At 54.0% G+C, this 16,816-nt stretch overlaps 1 protein-coding gene across 1 annotated transcript in view; it reads right to left on the reverse strand.

The window, feature by feature from the left end:
• The window catches only part of CDH23 (cadherin related 23), a gene marked incomplete at its 5' end in the record, with an annotated part of 192,691 nt that overhangs the window by 55,441 nt on the left and 120,434 nt on the right, over positions 1–16,816 (reverse strand). The window contains 8 exons of the mRNA XM_080347704.1: positions 1,041–1,148; positions 3,214–3,326; positions 3,879–3,995; positions 4,274–4,346; positions 6,910–7,037; positions 7,430–7,535; positions 8,151–8,388; positions 8,918–8,982. Coding sequence (XP_080203830.1) covers positions 1,041–1,148; positions 3,214–3,326; positions 3,879–3,995; positions 4,274–4,346; positions 6,910–7,037; positions 7,430–7,535; positions 8,151–8,388; positions 8,918–8,982 — 948 coding nt within the window. The remainder of the gene's footprint in view (positions 1–1,040; positions 1,149–3,213; positions 3,327–3,878; positions 3,996–4,273; positions 4,347–6,909; positions 7,038–7,429; positions 7,536–8,150; positions 8,389–8,917; positions 8,983–16,816) is intronic.

Consider the following 16,816-nt stretch of genomic DNA (forward strand, 5'->3'; position numbering starts at 1 on the left):
ATTTATACCCTCGAGGCCTCTACTGTGGTGTTGAATCTCAGCAAAATTGGCCTGCAAGCCTGGGAGGTAAAGGCATGGAGAGACAGACACGAGCACGCAGCAATCGAATGGGCTTTTCTCCTTTTAAATAAAACCCTCCAGAAAAATAAAACAAACGGGGCAAAGAGGTATGTTGAGGAACTTGTGCTGCAACGTTGGAGATGGTGGAGATGATTCACTGGTGGGGTTCTCCTTCACGCCAGGCACTTCGTGGTCTATTCTTCTCCCTGTGACATTTTTAATTACAGGGGACATTCACATTAAAAAAAAAAACCAAACAAAATGAACAACTTCGTTATGCTTGTAACTTTCCTGCTCTCCGCTGCTGAATTTACATTGTGTCAGTGACACAATAATTATTTTCCCAGCAGCTAATTGGGATGTGAAAGGCAAAGGCGACTTCAAGCAGGTGCAGAACAGCAGGGCTGGAGCTGCACGGAAGAGGGAGCAGTGCCGTGCTCCGCTGGGGCTGCGCTGCCAGACCTTTCTCCCCCCACCCAACTCTTTTTCCTTCATAGCCTTCCCCCTTATATGATTTTGTGGATTCTCTTCACTTTTCCCTCATTTATTTTCCGTCTCGCGCTCGTCATTTTTCTCCCAGCGTGATGGAGGGTAAGCCTCCCCCTCTCCTTCTCTTTCATTTCACCAGAGGGACTTGAAAGGCTGTAAATCGATGTCTTTCAGAGAGGACTTTGAAGGAGGTCACAGGCGAGGCAAAGAAAAGGAGAATTTGGCTAAAACACAATTTGGGGAGGGAGTTAAAATCCCAGCAGAGAGGAGAAACACACATGGGATGGGCGACGGTGAGGCAGCTCAGGAGTAACCTTTTCCATGGATTTCTGCAGGGTGGCGCTTGGCTGAGGGTGACATCGGTTAGGAGGTGACATCGGTTAGGAGGTGACATCGGTTAGGAGGTGACTCCCTGCTCCAGCCAAGCAGGTAACCTCCGTGGGTGAAATGAAGAGGCATCTAGTGCAACAGCTGCCTTCCCTTACACGTACCGTGGTGACGTCTGAGTTCGGGGGGGTCATTTCCACCAGGTTAATGAAGTACGGCTCATCCTTCCACGTGGGATAGTTGTCATTGATGTCCAGCAGCGTGATGTTCACCTGTAAGAGAGCAAGCAAGCCGTCCTGCATCAGGAGACATTGGTTTCTGGGGCAGAACAGCGTGTCCTGCTGGATGTACATCAACACCAGCTTCCCAACATGTGTTCACTCTCCAGAGGCAAAGCCTGCAGAAGAATAACCTCCTGCATCTCTACAGCCGAGGCTCCTTGGCATATCTGACCTTGGTTTGGCATATCTGATCTTGGTTTGGCATATCTGACCTTGGTTTGGCATATCTGACCTTGGTTTGGCATATCTGATCTTGATCTGGCACATCTGATCTTGGTTTGGCTCATGTCTACTTATTGCCTTGCAATTAAAACAAGCACAGAGGCATGAGGTGGGTTTTGGAGCAGCTGCTTCACTGAGAGGGGGGTGTAAATCAGTCCTGTGGTGGGGGGGGACAGGGCACAGTGGGAGCATTAAGAACAACAACAAAAAAGACAAATTAGGAGAGGGTTCAGTAATGGGGGAGTGGGAGGTGCAAAGACAAGCGAACACAGCAGAGGACTGTGCCCTAAAGTGTCACCTAGCTTCATTTCCAGCCCGAGAAACAGCACCTCGGTGACAGCAGCAAGAACGTGAGATGCAGTCTATTGCCTGCGAGTCTCGCACCTCCCCGCATCACCCCTTCCCATCCAGCCTGCGAGTCCGTGAAGGCGCCCGAGGGAAGAGCTGCAGCTGGAGGGAAGCAGGACGGGGGCAGTGGGGTGTCTCCACGGAGCTTCTCCTGGGGTGTCCTGTGCTCCCCAGCCATGGGTCCTACAGCCACATCAAGCTGAGCTGCTGGCGCCACCCCGTGGTAGAAAAGACTGAGCTGGACACCAAGGACAAGCCCCGGCACAAGCCAAGGCAGCGGGGTGGTCCCTGGGGGAGGTGGGTGACCCACCGCTACCCTCAGACCCCAGGGGGCTTGTCTATCCTTCAGGGACCTTGCAAAGACTCTGAATGACCCTTATTCCCAGCTTAAAAGTCATTGTAGGGACCAGCTTTGAGTCCCAGGCATATACCCTCACTAATGACAGAGGACAATCAGACGCCCACTTTTTTAACCTTTTAGGAACTTTGATCCATTTCTTTTTTTCCTAATTGCAATCTGTTGCAAAACGCTTGTTTTCTTTTTGATAAAGCTAAGAGGAGAACATCGTCTCATCCAGAGTCCCAAAGGGGAACCCAGCATCCAACTGGCCGTGCCATCGCCCGGCCAAACTCATCACGTCCCTCTGGGTTGTTCCATACATCGCTTCTAGCTTGCTCCCTGGATCATACATTTCCTGATGGCCCTCAGCAGTAGCGACAATTATTTTAGGGATGCCTTCAACACAAACACAATATTTCTCTGCATTGCCCTCAGCGTGGGGCATCTCTCGTGCAGCCCAACCACGCATCCCAGGAGGAAGAGCACCCAAATGTTGCGAAACATCCAAACCAACATGCTACCCTGAGCAGTGAGAGCTGGATCCTTGGATTCTGACCTCCTGATATTTCCAAAGACTTTTACAGAACCTTTGCAAACGATGGGTCTCCCTGATATCTGCAAAGGGCAAGGCAAAGCAGTGGGCTTCAAGCTGCAGTACAATGGCCTGAGCCTCCACCAGAGCCTTCTGAGGAGCCCAGGAAACCCTTGGTCTAGGCAGTATGTGAATAGTAGTCATCAGGGAACAACTCAGTGTGCCTGCAGGCTGTCCAACTAAGCATTTTCTCAAGAGGCATGAACAAATGGAGCCGTGCTGCAGGTGGAATGGGTACCCGTCACCGCCTTCGCACGGAGAGCTGGACATGCAAAGCGCTGGAAGGTCAAGTGGCTCCTGGATGAATGACTCGCAAGGAAAGCAAGCCAAATTTCAAGGTCTACACAGCCCGGTCAGTCATTCTGCAGGGGCTGTGAGCAGTGGTGGGGGAGCCCACAGGACAGACAGCACTTGTCTGTTCGTATGCTCCTTACCCATTCACACAGCTAGAATTAAACACTGCTGGCATGGGGAACTGAAGCATCAGTGTCTGGGCAGACCCAGACAGGCACCAGTGGCTCAAGGAGAAGGGACTTGCTCCTGCACTCCCTCACCATAGCAATGCCTGTCTTCTGGTGGTGGCCCACGCCTCCATCCACTGCCCGTACAATGAGGATGTATTCGGATTTGGCCTCCCGGTCCAGCAAAGACGTCGTTGTGATTTCTCCTGCAGCAACGGGAGATGAGAGAGATTAGAGATGTTATAGGGCAAGTAGGGGCATCGGTGAAAAAAAAGGGCCACTCAAAACCAGAGACAGGTTCCTTCACAAATCGTCTCTTTCTTTTGATTCAGTTTCGAATAGACAGGTCCTGGAAGGGTCAACTTGTCAGCAAGCTCCTGCAAACTTTGTGTCATGTCCTCCCATTGCCTGCGGCCCCTCATGCTCATTCCTGCCCATAACGAACCCAAAAAGATGCCAGCAAGGGAAGGGGGCAGCAGCTCCTTAGCTAACATAAGCCCTTCAGCCAAAGCCTTTTCTTGGGCATCAGTCCCACTAGGAGCTGAGCTTCCACTGCCAAAGCTCTCACAGTGACTGGGCTGAGGTCTGAAATCTGGGGAATCCCTTAAATTGTGTTTCTCCTAAACAGACCGATTGGGGAAGAGGAGGATCAGGGGGAGGAAGGAGAGAGAAGAGGAAAAATGATGGGGAAGAAAACCGAGGGAAATTCAGGAGAGGGAATTGGGAAGAAAACAGGGAGAAGGTGTACAGAGGCTCACCCGAGCGAGCGTTGATCCGAAAATGTGAGGAGCCCTCCAGGGAGTAGATGATCGACTCCTGCCCATACTCCCTGGACCGGTCCATGTCTGTGGCGTTGAGAAACAGCACCGTGGCTCCTTGGGGGAGGCAGAAAGGAGGGCTGAGATGGGCACTCACAGCCTGACGCGGCTCTTTAAGCTGTCCTGTCCCCCCACACCATTCCTGCAGGTCACTTGGCCAAGGTGTCCCCTCTGTTGCCTGCACAGTACAGCCAAACCCCCAGACCTCATGGCTATGAAACTTTGCCAGGTCTGGCTTTTACCTCCCCAAAAAGCCATCACCCACCCCATTCCCGCTGGAAGACCACCAGGTCCCTTCTGCGAGCCTGGAGAAGGAGCAGGGGCACGTTCCGTACCTGCCATGATGTCCTCCATGACGGCTATAACGTAGGAGGCCTTGCTGAACGTGGGAGGGTTGTCGTTTTCATCCTGAAGCAAAGAGAAGGTCGAGAAGCTGGTTGGGAAAAAGGCAAAACGGTCAAATAGCTGCAAAAGTCTGGAAGGGGGATGCTCCTGGCCAACTGCTTCTCAAGACGCGACCAGCTCAAGACGTCAGCGTGGGGAAGACGGCACCAGGGGTCTGAGCACATGGTTTCGCAGCGGAGGCAGCTGAGGTTCAGACAAGCTGGCTGTCAGTGGCTTTGCTGAGCCACACAGCGCGGACAACACCGGCTGTTGGTTATCCAGCACTCCTGCAGCATGCAGTATGGCCGAGGAACTGCTGCCGTTTGCACACGAGCATCCTCTGAGCTGTTCCTGCCACCTCCACAAGCCCTGGGAAGAGTCAAACGCCTCATGGAGCTCAGCAGTATCATGCACAGACCTGCTCCTCCCTCTTGGACCATGACACAGGCGGCTTAAAGCTCTGGGTCATCCCATCCGTGAGGTCACCATGCAGATCGGACTGAGCAGGGGATCTGCTGAGCTTGGTCTGCCTTTGTGTAAATGGAGGAACGTTGTAGGTGTTTGCAGAGAGCAGCTACAGATTGTTTTGGTGAGGGGGGAAGCTGGTTTGCAGACGGATGCGCTCCCTCCGAGCATGTTCCTGCCAGCCTGGTGAAACCAGGCAGGAGCAATTCCTCGCAACATCCCTCAAAACAGATTTCAGACCAGCTTAAAGCTTCCCCAGGGGGGCTTTAAATGCTGTTTAGACAGTGTTAAGAATCTGTCTTTAATGAACCAAACCAGCTGCCTACGGAGGGGAGGTTGGAGCCACCAGGACATTAAAACACCGTTACGGACTCTGTCGTTTCCCTGGGACTGCTCTGGAGACGTTTTCTACCTGGAGATGTTTTCTACCTGGAGACGGCTGATGGACCTGCAGGCTCAGCTGCTTGTGCTGCCACCAAACTTGATATTTGAGGCAATTTCACGTGCCAGCGATGCCCATCGTACTCCAATTAAATTGCCATCCTCTGCTTTCATTGCCGGAAGCAGGTGGCCTTTAATCAGCCTTTGCACCACTCAGCTCTTGCCGCTGAGGGTCATGAGGAAATCACCCTCTGCATGTCCCTCCTCCTCCTCCTCGCAGACCTGGGTCTGGGTCACCCCACGGGGCAAACCCGGGAGCTGTGGGCAGGTTAAAGGCAAAGGAAGCAGGAGATGGAGCTCCGCGCTCCGACACGGCGGCAGCGGCAGGGACCGAGGCGGGAACTTATTAGCAGTGATATTTCCCCGGATCCCAGCGTGGCTCGAGCTATTAGTTCTGATTCGGCGGCTGCCTCTACAAAAGCGTATTGTCCCCTAATGGGATATCGACAAGGCAAGTTTGACTTCTTTATTAAAAACCAACAACCAAAGGATGAAAAAAATTACCTCCCTCCACACTCACTCTTGTTCTGCCTTTTCACGGCTCTTGTTCCCCAAGCGGTGCTGTGAGACACTTCCTCCTCATTTTCTTCCTATTTTCTGCCTTTTTTTTTGTTTTTCTTTTTTTCCAGTTGAGAGAAAGTCCCTTTGGTTGAGAGTGGGAAAAGTGACAGCTACTTAAACCCCACCAGCGCACAGACAACCCGGAGGAGATGACCCATGGAAGTCTTCAGAAAGAGAGGTTTATGCTGTTTAAAGCACAGCATAGGAAGGATGTATTTAACCACGCTAACCCCTCAGCACTGCCTTATTCACCGTCTCCTGAGCCCAGGGAGGTTGCTGGAGGACAGGCATGCTGATGGGACTTCATTCACCTCCTAGAGCACTGTGGACTTTGTCTTCATCTCCGCAGACTGCTGCTGCTGCCAGCGCCGCGTAGATCCCATCACCACGAGACTGACGGGTTGTCAAGCAAACTGTCTCCATCACTGATACCCGCCCCTCCAGATGTCCTCCAACCACAATGCGCCTCAAAGCAACAACCTGATCTAATCATCCTGAGGAAGGCTGTGAAGCTTTCCCTCTCCCAGCAGCAAGCCCTCCTCGAGGAGGTTTGCACCTAACGCTGGAGCCTGAGGTGTGTGGCAAAGCCTGCAGCATGGCTGGGACAGCTGGCACTGGGGAGATAAACAAGCGACAGCCCGTGATTGATTCAGGAACAGATAATTTCCGACACTACACGTGCTAACGTGCGGCCGGAGCACCCTCCCCTGCACCCCTGCGAGCTGGGAGAAGGGCTCACTGCGTGCTCAGTGAACCTCCCAGTGGAAAGCAAGGACAGAGGGTGGATCTCCACGCCATCCCCAGCTCTGCTCCTCACCTTTTGGCTAGCTGGGGCTCCTTCCCGCAGCTTCCCCGTGCATCGTACACGGCAGAGGGGAGGGAGGAGGTATATGTGGTAGGGACAACTTGCCCTGTGTCACTCACACCTTACCAAATGTCAGGGACAGCGTTTCTTTAACTAGCACGTGTGCAATATACAACACATATATGAGCCACATGTAATTGCAATTCACACGTACACATCCACAGGGTGGGATAACCTTGTTGGGTTATTGGTGGATTAACAGCGCTGCTACGGAGCAATTTCAGGGAAACCACACCACGGTAGCATCATACTTACAAAGACCTCGATGGTGACGGGGACGGTGCTGTTGAGCGGCGGGTTGCCGGCATCCTTGGCCATCACAGTCAGGTAAATAACCCCGTTGGCCACTTGCTCGTAGTCCAGGGGGTGGTTCACACTGATCACTGGAAGGATGCAAAGCGGGGCGGTCAGAGGGGCATTCATGCACCAAGCAGGACACCGGGTAGGCTTGTGTGGCCCATGCACACCACCTTCCCAGGGCCAACAGTGGCTGCTGGAGGTGGCAATGTCCTGAAAACGTGAGTGCTGGGCATACCAAACCCCTTGCACTGGCACAACCCAGAGCAAGCTGCACACCCACAGAAACACAGCTCTGCAGCATCTCGGCTCAAGCCCTCCTGCAAACCACTGCGTTGCAGGAGAGCTCAGGACACGCAGAGGAGCTGTCAGAGCACCTTCTTCAAAGCCTGCTGACACGATGGCTTGTGGGGGTGTGAGCGCAGCCCAAGCTGCTGTTGCTCATCGGGGGCACAGTGGTCCTGCGACCAGCGCTTACCTCCATACCCGTCCAACACCGTGATGTCAAAGTAGTCGCGGAAGGCGGATGCCTGCACGATGCTGTATGTGATCTGGTTGTTTGGGGAGGAGTCCTCATCGGATGCCTGGGGAAGGAGCAGAGAGTCAGTGTCCCAGGAGCTGGGCTGGTGATGTGCAGAGGGAGCCGAGGGGATGGGAGGAGCTGAATGGGCCCAAGGAGGGTAGAAGAGCGATGGAGGAAGATGCACTCAGCAGGGGCCCCCAGGGGGTTTGTAAACCAGCTTCTCCTCCCATTGCACCTCTGAGGAAGGACTTGCCAGGTTCCCCACTTCTGCCTCCCTGCAGCACTCACCCAGCTTGGAAACTGCATCACGAAAAGGTTTATTCCTATGCTGAAGCAGCAATCTTCCCTGCCTGCCTGAATCCCACAGAAGAGGTTAACATCTCCATCACAAACAGAGCACCTTCCCCTCAGTGCCTGTGGACTTGATTGAGAAGAGCAAGGCCACACGGAGGCAGCGCCTTTGCCCTGGGAGAAGCCTGGGGATGCCGTATAGGGACTTATAAGAGAGCAGGAGGAGGGAGGCAGCCCATGGCTGCAGCACCGCACCCCGGTGCACTGGGCAGCAAAGCACAAAGCACTTGTTAGGAGGGAGAGGGCAGGATGACGGATGGGGACCTAACTTGCACCCATCTCCCCACCCCACATTCCGAGCGGAGGAGCCGCTCCGGTCCCTCACCCGGAGCCGGACCACCTGGGTGACGGAGGGCTCGTTCTCCCGCAGGGCCCCCAGGTACGCCTCCTTCTGGAAGGTGGGGACATTGTCATTGACATCGAGGACGTTGATCCTGACGCGTCCTGTTGTCTCCTCGCCGCCACCGTCGCGGGCGATGACGGTCAGCGTGTAGCGCTGGGTGGTCTCGAAGTCCAGCCGAGCCGTCAGGAGGATGACACCCGTGTCCTTGTCCAGCGAGAAGCTGAGGGGACAGGAGAGAAGGGGGCAAAGCCCTGGTGGCTCCATGCTGGAGATGGAGAGCTGGGGTGGCAGCAGCCTGACCGCTGTGGCTGCCATGGGTGAAGGTCATGGCTGGCTTCTAAGGGATCGTAAGTCCCAGAGCATCTCCAAGAGCCCAGCGCGGGTGGGGGGGTAGAAACCTTCAGTGCTGAGAAAGTGGGCTCAGAGGCCTCCAGAATCGCCCCCAACCACCCACCACAAGCGGGTGGCACGTGGTGCTCCAGGGCCAACAGCTCCCTGGCAAACACGTTTGTCGGTCCCAAGCACGCCAGCACCTGTACATCCCGAATTAGCGAAGTGATTAAACGTGCTGAGCATCGGGCATGTGCTGAAGGTACCTCACCCCTTTGGGAGACAGCATGGTGGGGTTTTCACATGGTACCTGGCAGGTAGGATGTAGCAAATGCCCTCAATTGCCATGTGAGTTTTTAGCCAGGTTAGAAGGGGATTTTGCAGCACAGAGGTGATGCTGGTGGCTCGGTCACACTTACCGGTCAGGGTCATCGCTGAAAAAATAACTGACTTTCCCATACGAGCCCACATCGTTGTCAGTTGCCTAGAAAAATAAAAGTCAATTAATAAATGAAGGTATTTATGGTAACACCGCATTACACACACTACTGAGTTCATTACATCCTCTTTACCTCCTCATACCCAGGTACCAACGGGCCAGCACCAGTGCAGACCTCATGTGCTGCCATTTGTCACTCAAGAGATGTGGGGCTGGGACGTCCCTGCTCTCCTGGGTTATCTAGCGCATCCCTCCATCAACATCTCCCAGCATCACTCCCAAAACCTTTGGCAGTGAGAAACTGGATGCCTGCTTACTTTCCCTGATAAACTGAGCTAATCTGGCAAGTGCAAGTGAAATAAAGGTCTCTGTGCACAGTTCTTCTCAGTCCTCAAAGTCCTCAGTTCCAGCAGGACAGGGAACTGCTGCAGAGAGTCCAGCGCAGCCACCAAGATGCTGCAGGGAGTGGAGCATCTCCCGTGTGAGGAAAGGCTGAGGGAGCTGGGGCTCTGGAGCTGGACAAGAGGACACTGAGGGGGGACTCATTGCTGGGGATCAATATGGAAAGGGGCAGTGTCAGGAGGATGGAGCCAGGCTCTTCTGGTGACAACCAGGGACAGGACAAGGGGTAATGGGTTCAAACTGAAACACAAGAGGTTTCACTTGAATATGAGAAGAAACTTGTTTGGGCTGAGGGTGTCAGAGCCTGGCCCAGGCTGCCCAGGGGGTTGTGGAGTCTCCTTCTGTGCAGACATTCCAACCCGCCTGGACACCTTCCTGTGTCACCTCATCTGGGTGTTCCTGCTCCATGGGGGGATTGCACTGGATGAGCTTTCCAGGTCCTTTCCAACCCCTGACATTCTATGATTCTGTGATTCTTGCAGGCCACCCACCCACCCCAACCTCATCATGCCCAAGAGCTGGGACTCCACATGTCAGCATACCTGGGGCTGTGGGGAGACCTATCGCCCTTCAAAACTCCCCCCGCCCAGGTAAAATACAGACCAGGAAAAGCAGGGAAAGGGCTCTAGACTTTCGTTTTCCATGAGCAGCTCCCTCCAGCCACCCCTGGAGCAGCCCGGTCACGGCCAAGCAACCAGCACCTTGTGGGGAAGGTGTGCGAAACTCCGTGTGTCAGCTCTGGATGAGCAAGGTGGGATTTATGTCTGTTTTAAAGTCTTTTCTCTAATGAATATATAAAATATGCATGAGCAGCGGCAGCAAAAAGGAGCAGAAAATTTTATTTTTAGGTGAGGAAAGTAGAATACAAGCCCCAAAATATCCTTTCTCTCCCCCAGTATATTTTCTAAATTGAGTCCTGTCTGGATTACTTACACACCAACAGGCCTGTGAAAAAGCAGGGTCAGAAGCACATTTTACGTCCAGATACCATCAGAAGGCTGTATTTTAGGACTAGCACGGAACACAACCTGTTCCCGAAACTTTCCTGATTTATCGATGGCCTTGATTGCCCTTGACAGCAAAGTAGGAGCTCGAGCACATCAAACCGCTTTGCCCTGCTTACCTGCCACACCACGGGGTGGCAGAGAGGAAAAGCCATGAAAACCAGCCCGAATTCATCCATTTTGCTCTCCCCAGACACTTCCCCAGCTCGGGCGGTGAATTCCTGCTGCTTCACGCCGGCTGAAGGGTGCAGTGGTGGAACCAGCCTTGCACACCTACTGATGTTCCCCGATTTTCCTCTCCGCTGCTAAGATGCGATTTGCTTCTCGCATGCACTGCAGTTGCATTCAGTAAAATGGAGCGAACCTGCCAAAATCTGCCTGAGGAGATGCCCATTGAGCGAGATGCACCTGCTCCAAGAGGGCAAACCCCTCTGGGGTGCATCTTGCCCCTGAGAGGACACCAGCAAAGATGTCTATGGAGATGCCCCATCCCAGGCGGAACCTGGCTGCTTTTCTAGGCACCTCTGAACGGAAACACCTGAGGAGGAAAGGGGTTAATCTACTCTCTGCCCAGCCTCCCTCCGCTAATTAGTATCGGTATCCTCAGCATCCCCTGGCACAAGCCGGCCCTCGACCTCCCGGCCAGGATTTTCACCAGCCGTTACTTCTGCGCTCACAACCTTTTGGTCCCATTAATCCCTAGGTGGTTGGTGTGATAGCAGAGCCGAGAAAACAACATTTTCCATGCACCTGGATCAGCTGGTGATGAGATAATAATTTACAGCGGGGCCTGACAGTACCACAAAGCGCGGGCAAAAACTAATTCCTTTCATTTGGCCCTGTACAATTGCACTGGTAAGTGCTTATTGCAGTGACAGACAATGCTGGGAAAGTGTAATTTTCTTCTGCTGAGGAAAAAAAATATAGGGAAGGAGGAAGGTTAAAAGAAGGTCAGCACAGAGCTCTTTGGTGCGGTGGGGCCCTGGGGAGCCAAGACGGGGCTGGACCCCAAGCTGGGGTGATGCTGGGCCAGCCAAAACTGCAAGGAAGGCAAAGTGACGCGCTCACGAGGAGCCAAGAGGCCAGGCAGCCTAATTCTGCCCCATACGCCACCTCAGCAGCTGGGTTAATTAATTAATGACACTGGGGGAGGCAGGAGGGACGTCTACTTGGTGGCTTTCCTGGCAACGGAACATCGCGGACATAACGCAGGGCAATGGTGTGGGTTACTCGAGCGTGGCAGCGAATATGCAGAAAAGCAAACCATGCACGCTCAGCATAGTGAATTGTGGAGCAACACTTGTTTCTGTGCTACCAAACCTTTTCCCCCTAAGGGTGAAACAGATGCTCAAACCTCCGGGGAGAGGCAATACACGCTCCCTTTGCAAAGCCACCCCAAGGGCTCCCAGGGGGCACATAGAACCCGCATGTAAAATACCCAGATCCCACCGAGCTGATTGCTCTCTGGGGTGTTTCGCAGCCCCTGGGTGCCAGCTGCTTGCCCACGGCTGCAGCCCCTGGCGTGCGTGCACCCGTCCCCACAGCCCGGGGAGGAACGGCATCTGCCTGAGGTTTCCTGGGCTTCCACCTGGGGAAGCAATTAAATGGCTTTTGTGGCTGCTCCTTTCCTGCCCGGAATATGAAAGCAGGATTTGCCCACTGAAGCCTGCAAAAGGGCAGCACGAAAACGCAGGTCCACATCTGTGCTTTTTACGAGCTGTCACTGGCACAGTCCGTTTAAAGAAAACCCACATTTGCGCAGCTAAACTCCGGGAGAGCGGCGAGAAGAGGAAGCCTGGATAATCCAAGGGAGTAACTGATGGAGCTGCAGCACAGCACGGGCACTCAGCACACGAATCACAGGTGTATAAAAATACCCAGAACCCAGCTCTCCATGGATCTCCATCCCCTAAGCACAAACATTGGTGACATTTCCCTTCTGTGCCGCCGCGGGCCACCGTGTCCATCGTTCCCCATCCCTCCCCACCCGCTCGCCGGCCGGCAGAGCCGGAGACAGAAGCGAGGAGCTGGCGAGCGGTTCTGCTCTCGTGGGCGAATGCGCAGGAAAGGGCATGTCATCCAATTTGTTCAGGAAACAATAGCGATGTTTGACATGTCATCAGGATTGATGAAGCAGAAATCTACATGGGAGAATTCCGTTTTAAACAGCTCTGCGGAGCACCGCCGGTAATGGTTTCAACATTCATCATCCGCCGAGCCCCACTCAACGACTCCTTAAACTGCTCAGGATTAACTCGAGGCACAGCAGCGTTGGAGAATGCAGCGGGAGGAGCAAGAAAGGCTTTAAAGAGGCAAGAAGAGCCCTTTGGGGCAGCACAGATTCCCCACGGAGCCCCCAGGACTGCGAATTCTTCCCCCAAACCTGTTGGAGAGGGATGAGCAGCTGGATGTTGGTTGCGGGGGTGAGCAAAAGCAAGTCGGAAGGACAATTTCTTGCTGCCGTGTCCTCCCTGCATGAAGATGCCTCTGTTGGCACCAAGGAAACCAAATCCTTCCCATTTCCCATCCTCCAGGGCTGCAGGAGCAGGTCCCAGTTTGGTTTGTTCTCATTCACCCTCTTTCTTTTCCCTCCGCGACCTCACGTGCAGAGAGCAGGAAATAACAGAAATGGATGGGGAGCAAACTGCTTTGGCCAGAAGCCCTCTGTTTAAAAGAGTCGTAGCAGGAAAGCAATTATCCAGCGTCAAAAAGCTGCTAGGGCAGCGGAATGGCTGGGAGGGAGTCCCGTCCCGTCCCGTCACTGTCTGCTCGCTGGCCATGCTGGGTGGGCAGCGGAGAGGCCGAGGCACCAGTGAGATTCCTCAGGCTTGCCCCATGGGACAAAGCAAATGGAAGGGGGATTCCCATCTGCTTCCTACTCTTTTTCCAGTTCTCAAGGAAAATGAGGCAGTGCGGCCACTCCTCAAGGCAGAGCGGGCAGCCATGGGCTGCTCAGACCACGGTACAAGTAGCCAGGGTGGGGAGGCTGCCCTGCCATCAAGATGGGTTTTGAAGCCATCCAGACCTGCGCATCTCAAGCAGCAAGCATCCCTTCTTAAACACAACCTACTGCAAACTGCAGGTCCTGGTTGAATAACAGCCAGCCTCAGGTACCCACCCGGGCTGGGACTGGATTTGTGATGTAGGGAACAGGAATGCGAAGGGCCAAAATCTTGCATGAGAAGCAATCGGCCAGGCTGCAAAACAGGATCAAGAAAACCGATGGAAAAAAATCTACTTAAAGCCATTATGCCCTTCCCAGGTGGAAAACAGCTCTTGGTTTGTCATCTCCCGCCTCATACTGCATTCTCCCCCAGCCTTTAAAGAGCGGCTGCCCGGTGGGAGGCAGCAATCAGGTGAGAACGGAATCATCCGGCACCACTGCGCCCCAGCCCGGGGAGGTGATTGGGAAGGAGGGAAGTGAGAGTGGGAAGCGGGGCAATGCTGGGCTGCCCCCACCACCTTCACCCCCCAGCAGCTCCAGAGCACGAGGTCTGTACGAGCGGGGAGTTCAATCGCCACTAACAACCCCAAAGAGCTGCGCTGAGCCTGGCTGGGGGGGAGAAAAATAGCCAATCAACCCCCCTGGGAATTGCAGAGCTTTTCCCCACCTCTTCTGCCAGCCACCGGGGAGAGCAACAGCCTCCTTGATTGTGTTTTATAACAGCGTTCCCTGCAACAGCTCCTTGTGAGCCAGGTTAACACTTGCCTGGGCAGCCTTGATTTAGTAGGGAATAATTGACTGCAGTCGGGCTGTTGCGACTGGCGCTTCAAACATGAGCCGACAGAAGATGGCACTTGAGCAAGAGAAGCAAACGTCTCGAGCGACGGTTTGTACTGCACAAGGGGATCTCAAGACCATCTAGACACCCACCGAGGTGGGTTTTACCGGAGCTGGGTGCAAGTACTGTGCTAATGAACCGTATTGATTTCATATTCTCCTGTTGTCCACCTAAATGGCAAGCAGCACATCTGATAGATTAAATAACCACACAGTTGCTTGGCTTTGACATCTCAATCACTTTGCTTTTGAGTCTTTAATGAATTTTACAGCCCAGCAAAATGGAAGAAATTAAGGTCAAAATCCAATGGAGGAAACATAAATCCTCAATGATCTTTGAAGTATTTACGAGAGTTCCTGGAAGCCGGTCACACCTCCCACCATCTGCAACTCCATTTCATCCAGGTGACGAGCACCATCTGGGGGACAGCGGGGACAGGGGGGACAAGGGCAAAGGAGCAGGGAAGAGATGAGCCACTCCTTGCCTGGAGATGCACACAAACACGTTGAACCTCTGCCCGGAGAAAGGTAATGGCAAACCCCAACATTTCTCCAGCAGGAATTAAGATAATTCACCCTGAAACTAGATGCAGTTTGCGCTTGCTCTGAGTGTGAAGCAAACCCAGCCAGAGCGCAAGCTTTTCAGCTTGTCTGCAAGGAGTATCAAGCCCAAAATACATCCCTGCTGTTCCCAGAGAGCAGCGGGGATGCTCCTCGTCCAGCCCAAGGAAAACTGTGGTCCAGAAGCTGCAGGTTGAGCCCTGGGAGGACAGTGTCCTCCCTGCCCAGGGGCTGGGAGCTGTACCCCTGTCTCAATGCGACAGCAAGCAGCCGCTTCTCAAAGGCGTTTCAGGGGGTGGAGAGCCTTAGTTTGGTTCCTGTAAGCAGAGGTATCGGAAGAATGTTGGTTAGGACACAGCAGGCAGCCACAAGAGGGACAGGCAGAGCCTCTGGCCCGGGGCAGAAGTGGCTCCTGGCTGGTGCGACGGATCTTGGGACGCTGATCTACACATCTCATTGCTCTCAAATACCCAGTTTAAGCAATTAACCTCCCTGTAACACCCCAACAGCAGCTGTCCGCAGCACGAGGGGCTGCACCAGGTCACCCGTCCGCAGGGTGACGTTGCCCCTGTCACAGCATCGCTTCAGCTCACAGCACCCACTAGGTGTGGGTTCATGTGGGAGCCCCAGCTGCTTTGGGAGAGACGTGGGCGCCAGCGGTCTGGGGGGAAAAGGGGTTAAAGTCCCAGGGGTGGTGGCTCTGGAGCTGTGCAGGTGGGGAAGGACAGAGCTGCCAAGTCTGGGGAGGAGGCAGCAAGGTGCCAGCGGCGCTCGCCCCGAAGGAGGCGAGGAGCTGAGGAGGACGCGTGGAGCCAGGGTGTCCGCACGGCAGCGAGCGTCCCCTTGGGAAGGGTTCTCCCTTCGTCCCCAGCCAGCTCCGGAACCAGCACTCAGCCTGTAGCAAGGGAAGAGCACCCAACCCCATCTCCTGCTGGGACACTGGCAAGGGTGGGGGGAATGGGGAACCCTGCTGCCCAGCTTGTGCTCTGCACAATAAAATCTGGCCGGGAGCAGGTCAGTCTTTGCTCCGTGTTTTTCTTTCCAATCTCACAGGCCGAATTGGCTTTTTGTTTTTGGGTGCCGTTGGTTTTGTTTTCTTTTCTTTCCTTCCCCCCGCTCTGTGCTTCGGCCGTGCATTTACCCTGACAGCTCCATCAGGACGGGCAGCGGCTGCAAAAGCTGCAATAAGTGCCTCTCTCCTCAGCACTCGGGCTGTCATGATTCCTATTCCACCCCATTTCGGCTTTACGGATTGATATTTAGATTAAAGAGATAAACACAGCCAGAGAGCACTGGGCCCTGACAGAAAGATGGGGACTTCAGGTCCGTCAATCACGCTGGTAACTCCCTCCTTCCCTTCCCTTCCCTTTGTTTACAGAGCCGGATTGACAAGAATATTTAACAGGAACAAGGAGTGCAAGCATATTCTTTTTTCAAAAAAATAAAAAAGAGCAGCATGCAGGGAGAAGACAAGCCATTCATGTTTAACTTTCCAGGCAATTTGGATTCGTCTGCTTTGATTATTTAACTATTTACTGTTTCGTGTGTTTGCAGTGTGCCTCTCCTCTTGCAGATAAAGGATTCAATTTTCTTTTAAGCGGCGGGGAAATTGGAAGAGATTTTGTTCTGTTTAAGCACAGCGGGAGTTGGAGCACTCGGGGGGATTGAGAACAACAAGATCAATTAAGATGCTAACGGGGAGGGGAGAAGGGCTGGCAGCAGGGACCAAGTCCAGGCTTAGAGGGCATCAGAAATGTCCAACTGGGACAAGCTACTTGTGCCACACGTATGGGAGGTGTCTCCCTGTGGAGCAGAGCGCAACCTCAACCCCCTGGGCAAAACTCAGAGGGTCCGTCAGCTGGGAGAAGTGGAGAAGCCCTGTGCTATCAGCATCCCAACACGCCGTCCTTCTGACCAGCGATGCCTGTGAGACGATGGGCTGCACCACTCGCCCCTCCTAAGGCTGGGAGGTGCCCCAGGAGCCACAGACGGGGCAGGGGATGCTTTATCGTCCGCCTGATTCCCCACGGAAGCCTAGAGCATGCACATCCCTGGGAGCGTTTTCACCCGGCCACTGGTCTGCAAGGTTATTTCCCCACTCCTGGCTGTGTTCCTTACTCCATGTGAGCTC

Source organism: Nesoenas mayeri, assembly GCF_963082525.1.
Source record: "Nesoenas mayeri genome assembly, chromosome: 7".
Classification (NCBI taxonomy): domain Eukaryota; kingdom Metazoa; phylum Chordata; class Aves; order Columbiformes; family Columbidae; genus Nesoenas; species Nesoenas mayeri.